This window comes from Erigeron canadensis, chromosome 1 (assembly GCF_010389155.1).
Source record: "Erigeron canadensis isolate Cc75 chromosome 1, C_canadensis_v1, whole genome shotgun sequence".
Taxonomy (NCBI): domain Eukaryota; kingdom Viridiplantae; phylum Streptophyta; class Magnoliopsida; order Asterales; family Asteraceae; genus Erigeron; species Erigeron canadensis.
Window position 1 is genome coordinate 22,230,184 of NC_057761.1, and position 6,779 is coordinate 22,236,962.

The 6,779-nt window shown below is 35.5% G+C and overlaps 2 protein-coding genes across 2 annotated transcripts; both read right to left on the minus strand.

Moving 5' to 3' along the window:
- Positions 1-280: 280 nt before the first annotated feature.
- Positions 281-2,084, minus strand: LOC122585447 (serine/threonine-protein phosphatase 7 long form homolog). Its single transcript, XM_043757579.1, has 3 exons — positions 1,648-2,084; positions 1,116-1,547; positions 281-1,041 (listed from the first exon to the last, which is right to left on the minus strand). The coding sequence occupies exons 1-3, from the start codon at positions 2,062-2,064 to the stop codon at positions 364-366; spliced, it is 1,527 nt and encodes a 508-aa protein (XP_043613514.1). The 5' UTR covers positions 2,065-2,084; the 3' UTR covers positions 281-363.
- A 955-nt stretch (positions 2,085-3,039) lies between these two features.
- Positions 3,040-3,979, minus strand: LOC122587203. The gene is made up of 2 exons (XM_043759309.1): positions 3,801-3,979; positions 3,040-3,495 (listed from the first exon to the last, which is right to left on the minus strand). The coding sequence occupies exons 1-2, from the start codon at positions 3,942-3,944 to the stop codon at positions 3,040-3,042; spliced, it is 600 nt and encodes a 199-aa protein (XP_043615244.1). The 5' UTR covers positions 3,945-3,979.
- Positions 3,980-6,779: the final 2,800 nt, after the last annotated feature.

Here is a 6,779-nt window from a genome sequence, read left to right on the forward strand (position 1 = left end):
ACCGGTTTTTGAAATACCGGTTTCGAACTTAGTACCCATTACCCCTATTCACGATCATATCAACCTGACAGAAACCTGCAGTATCTGGTTTTTGAAAAACCGGATTCAAAAAGCAACATTGATTAAGCCTGTTGTCGTCAGGTGATGTGACAAGTCGGTTTCAGTTAAAAAGTTTATGTAGTATTTCAAAAATGTATTATGTTTATTAATTTAATTTAACTTGATGTAAGTTTTATATCCATTTTGCTTTTTTTTTTTTTAATAATTGAATTAAACAATATTATTAAAAAAATATATTTATTTATAAAATATACAGAAAGTTATTAACACAAACCTAACAAAGAATTACATGAAAAATATAATTTATCTATGCCCCCCAGTTCCACATCCCGGTGGATTGCCACGTTCTCGGTTACTTCTTCTTGGTTCGAACACGTCGTCCTCTTCTTCTCCTTCATCATTTGCCAGATTTGTAGCTGGCAGTTGAGAAGAACCAATATAAGGAGAGAAGTCTTGCATCGGATAAGGAGAAATGTTTCGAGCCGGTGGACCAGTTCCGTAGTACAAATCAGGATTAAAATGATGTGGAGGGAGATCAAACAGATTAGTTGGTCCTGCATTTTGGGTATAATAATTCGGGGTTTGAAAGCTACCCATAAAGAAATTACCCGGGAACATTTGATGGGTTGCTGAAGTCGAGGCTCCAGGCTGTGGGTTACCCGGTTGGTAACTTTGAAACCCTGAATTGGGTGTCGGCCTAAACACAGTTTGGGTATTAAAACTGGAAGGACCACCTGCCCAATTAGAAAGACCAGCACCAGAACTGGAAGGAGCTTGATAACTTTGGGAGGGAGGCATTTCAAATGGCTGTGGCTCAGGAAACTGCCAATTTTGAGACGAATAATTCATTCGTTCTTCTTGTTGAGTCAATGAAAATGTCTCCCTCGTTATTGTTCTAAAATCCCCAAACAAGTGACTTATCTGCGGATTTGCTTCTTGTTGTTGACGAGCTCGCTCATCAACCTGTACCAAACTGTCTTGCTGCGCACATTTAAATATTAGTAACAAATAAATATTTAATAATAGTATGGTTTATTTAACAAAAAAACACTTACATAAAACTGTTGGGTAACGCCCCATTGAGGGTACTGGCCTGGAGGCTGTTGCTGACCGGGCTTACCGACTGTTAAGACGGTACGCTCCAAATACCACTGCATATACCCTGGTGCACAGGTGGCCCCTCGGTCTCCCTGGTGGATCCGCTGCGCCCGGTTGTTCCACTGGTCGATATAGTCGGCATGTACTTCACAGTAATCGACCCTCGCTTTTCGCATTTTGATGAGGGTCTTATGCTGTGCTGGGGCCACCAAAGCATCATTATCAGGAATGGCTTGTATCAAGCCGAACTGTCTAGCAACTCTATCTGCTAGATGGAACTCCACTTCCTCCCAACAAATCAAGGGGCCCATGTATCTCCATATGCTTCGCCCAGTCTTACAACTCGCGGGGAGTATGTTGATGAAGTTGTTATACGGAGTCCATTCGAACTGCATTAATTAAAAAGTATTCAAAGATATTAACATATTATAACTTAGAGATTAATAAATAAATATAACTTAAAACGTATTAAAACATATTAATTATTACCTGGTCAGGTGTTAGCGCATTGAAAAAAGAACGAAACGAAATTATACAGTGTCCCGGTGTATCACGATTTGAGTGGTCTCCACACCACTTGTTTGCTAAACAGCTTCCGTATTCATACACCTCTTCTTCTTCTCCGTCATCCGGTTTGAATGGCGTGACTCGTGGGGCAATGCGTGGAAATCTTTCCCACGCCCAGTACTGCAACAACAACAAGGGTCCATCAATGCCTTGTCTAGTAGGCCAAGTCCCCTTAGACAAATTCCTATACAAACAACAAAGGGTCGCTGAACCCCAGCTCCTTCGACCCGCTATGCTCAGGTCTCCCAGAAACGGCAAATAGTTAAGACTAACATCATAGCTGTTAGAATCAGGAAAAAGCTGCGAACCAATAAGAGCTAGAATAACTCGTCTAGCCATTTATTGGCAACGCTCGTCATCATTCGGGTCCCAATGTTCAAAGTAATCGTACCCGCCAACCGATTAAACTTCATCCGACCTTTGCGCAAGTCGTCATCTTCCGGGTAAATACCCAGATACTCCTGACACAAATTCTTCCAATACTCAACATTTCGGGTCTCTGTAACCCACTTACCACACACCGGTGGTCCCTGTATGGGTAAACCCCATATCACCTGCACATCTTGCAAGGTGACAGTCGCTTCACCGATAGGAAAGTGAAACGTGTTGGTTTCAGGACGCCATCGCTCAGCCAACGCGATGATCAAAGAATGATCAAGTTGGCATGTATATGACTGGAAGAGTTCGTAAAACCCAGCACTCCTGATATAACGTACAACCTCGTCGGCCACACCATCTTGCATTAGTCTGTTAAGCCCTCCATCACCTCTTCTGCAACGTGGCTCTTCTGTGAGGGCACGGTCATGCGAGATGTTGTATGACCGGTGTTCATCTGTAGCTTGTAGCCACAACAACTCTTGGTTTCTGGGAACACAGCTAACATTGATAGAGGCCATTTTTGGTTTATGAAAATACTGCTTTGATAAATTGTTTGTTGCTTGTTGGTTGTTTATGAAAAATATATGTTTTTGCGTGATCATCTATGAGAAAAATATGCATGTATATATACAATACATAGTCTGCTACGTTGCATGGTTTCTTTTGTCTCAACTTCAATCCGGTTTTGGAATTACCGGCCATTTTCCTGCAGCTCTGAACAAGGTCACATCACATCAACTCAGTATCACCAGGCATCACCAGGCAACGACACGTGTTAGGGTTAGGTTGAAACCGGTATTGGAAAAACCGGACTGGAGGTTGAAACCGGTATTGTAAATACCGGACTGGATGTCCTGTCTCTGTCTGCTCTGTCTCTATCTCTGTCTGCTGTCTGCGTGCTGTGCTGGTCTGTCCCACTCTCTCTCTCTTGTCACATCATACATTGAGTCCGGTATTTGAAATACCGGATTCAATATTTCCTTTTTGAATCCGGTATTTCAAATACCGGATTTGACCGGGATATTTGAATCCGGTATTTCGAATACCGGATTGACTTGTTTGATAAAATTTTTTTTCCCAAGACTCGTTTGACAAAACACCCTTGAAATACGTCCGTTTCGAAAAAAATTTCTTGCATCTACGGGGATAACAACATTCTCTGGATGGGATAGTTGGGAGCGGTGGTAAGCACGTAGAACCGAGGGGCAGGCAATTTGAGATACGATTACACTTTCCCTTAAAATACCCATCGCAAGAAAGCCCTTCGCAGCACGGATGAAGCCTACCACACGGATCACCATTGAGGCCAACACAATTCTCTTGAGGTCGTGATAATGCCACTGACTTTCCATCTTTTGAAACGAATCGTCCAAGTGGAACTAGCTTCTCAGCCTGCATAAAGGAACGCGGTACATGAAAACATAATTCATACATATGACAATAAATTATAAGTTTTTGACTTTTTTCTCAAAATGAAGAAATATATATGTGATGTGATGAGAGGAAAGTGCTAAGAAAATATAATGCTTGTTAACACATCTTTAATTATATGTATCAATATGTATATATATAGTAAGCTAATGAACATATATTTACTAATTATATTGTAAATGATGTATGTAATAATAATAATAATAATAATAATAATAATAATAATAATAATAATAATAATAATGAAACATATATATCTGACTGACCACTCCTGGTTGCATATAGGATGTTTGTTCTTCTACAACCATGATAATCTTCTCATCATTGTTGGAAGAAGAACACCAAACCGAACTAATCGTAGTAGTTGTGATGATTAGTAGAAACAACACCATTGCATTCATAAAATTCATGATTATATGTCTTTTTTTAGTATTATATATGTATTTCTTATTTAGGAAAGTGTTTATATAATAAGGTAGATAGTTTGGTAATTTATAGACTTCTTCATGCATGTATGCCAATTTGGGAAGAAGCTGCGGCGGACCAACAACAATCCCCGGCCCTACTATTAATTATCTCCAACCACATTTTCCTAGCAAAAGATATTATGTGATCAGGCAATCAAATTCCACGTGAATGACATGTAAATAATATTTCAATAAAATTATTTACACCCTTTATTTTTGAAGGAAATTTTTAAAAAGTGATAAAGTAGTATATATGCAGAGGCGGATATAGGATCTGAGCTTAGGAGAGTCTATACAACTTTGAACCGATAACTTGGTTGGTATGATCAGAAACTAAAATGAACCGATTCGTACTAAAAGTAGAAAACGTGAATAGATATATTATAAGGAGTCGTTACTTTTTAATTAGTATTTACTAATAATAATAATAATGTCCATATATGCGATACATGTTTGGCTTTCATGAAGTTGTCACTCGTTTTACGAAACCATTCACTTTTTGTCGATTTAACTTGAAATAGTGCACTCTTTTGGATGAATCTTAAAATATGTTTTTTTCTATATTCTCTAGCATAAACCTAAACAAAATAGGATATTAAAAATCATTACAATCCCTGTAAATAAGTTAATTAAATCTGAATATTTTATCCAATATTTAAGAACTTATCGTAGAAATTGAATTCAGTATTTTATCGTAGAAATTGAATTCAATATTTCATGATATAGTGAAAACCGATCAACCTAAAAAAATAAAATAATTAATACGGTGCATATTATCCATTTTTTAATTCTATAAATAAGTAGTAATCTCATATTACAACATTCCACCTAAAAAGATTAAACTAACGATATAATAAAACGGCAAATAGAAAGTAAGTTGGCTTTAATTTGCCAATGGGTTTGGTGGTCATTGGTAAGGTCTTAGACCGTGAGAAAATCCATCATGATTTGAATCTCACTCCCTACATTACATTTATAGGAGTGGATATTATTTGGGGGTGGAGGGGGGTTGGATGTCAATGTGGTGTCTCGAATACTAACTACTAACAACTAACTCTCTGTTCAAAATAAAAAGTCAACTTTAATTTAACACAACGAATTTTTATAGTAGTGTTTTATCGTAATTTAGTTAAAGATTGTCGTTGCATGCACGAGTACTTATCTAGTTTCATTTATAAACATACAAAGAAAACAACAACATATAATTTATACGGAGTAGTATATAAAGATAGATCTTCGTCAGAGGTATATGAGATATTGAGATTTCTTTGAAATGATAGTTATAAAAGAGATATAAATGGAATTTTTGTGCAACTAAAAACAATGAATCATAATGTAGAAACATAAAGACATTGGTGGTCCTTGCGGTCCTAGTGTTAATAAAAGCGTGTCATTACTGTGAAAATTGCATATCTATCCATTAATTGGGTGTGTTTGGTATTGCATTACATATCAAATTTTGCATTTTTAAAATAAATGCGTTTTCAAAAAATATGTATACACGTGTTTCTCTAAAACCGTGTTTTTATATCAAATAATCAATTTTTCATAAATACATATTTTAAGATTATTTTACGTTTATAAACGTAATAATCAATTAATCATATCAAAATGTAATCCCAAACTGCATCCTCTGAAATTATATATATCCTTAATCGAAATCTTAAATAACAAATATACTCAATTTTATTATTAAAATATACATATTTACCAATTAATCTATATCTATTCATCAAAATTTTATATATTGTAACTGTTATACCTTTCTATATTATAAGACCTCAATTCATGTTAACAACAAAATTAACATCAAAATATGTATCACAAACACAAATTCACACCTCATACTCAGAGTCTTGTCTTGGTCTCATTAGCTTGAAATCGCTTGATTACTTTTCATTTTTATCACTTTCATTATTCAACAAACGAAATCAAAAACTCAGTGGGTTAGGAACAAGTTGCACAACGGATAGTAAAATAAATAAATTAAGAACACGAGAATATAACCTGTTATCTTATATAATGTGTCAAAACTAATCCATAGCCGCAACTTAATGTAACTATCTTTGACCGAATATTTATAGTAGGAAAAAACTAAAGTTGTGTGTATTGTATGTAAGCAACTCGAAAAAATGTTTATTGTATGTAAGAAAATATACGTGACAACCATATACAGGTGTCACTTGTCAGATTTTAATTGATTGAAACGAAATTCTTACATACAATAAACATTATTTCGAGTTGTTTACATACAATACACACAACTTTAGTTATTTCCTACTATAGACATTCGTTCAAAGTTTCTTACATTCCAGGAAACTAATCCCTAAGTTCAATATAAAAGTTACAATGCATAAGCAGTGGCGGATCTAGGAATGAAAAACAAGTATGTCCAATTTAACTTGGGTACAAATTTTTTTTTCCCGGTATTCAATAATGGGTCGAGTCAGGTTTTCACATAAACATCCTATAAATTACATCAACATTCCTTCTCCAACTAAGACACTTATTAACAATTGATCAAATAAGATTCGTTATATCTATCTTGCCATAACATTAACCTAACTTTTAGTCCGACTATTATCTTGTTTGGTAATTCTCATAATTAATCTCATTTTTTCCATATTACTTTTATATTTATCACATCATTAAGACACTTTTTATCTTCATCTAAAATCTAGTAAGTCATCGCTATATTTATCACGCCCAAAACGCGTTGTTTATGTTAAAGCATACATCTTAACATACAAGGGGGATCCTGGATACAAGTGACATCAT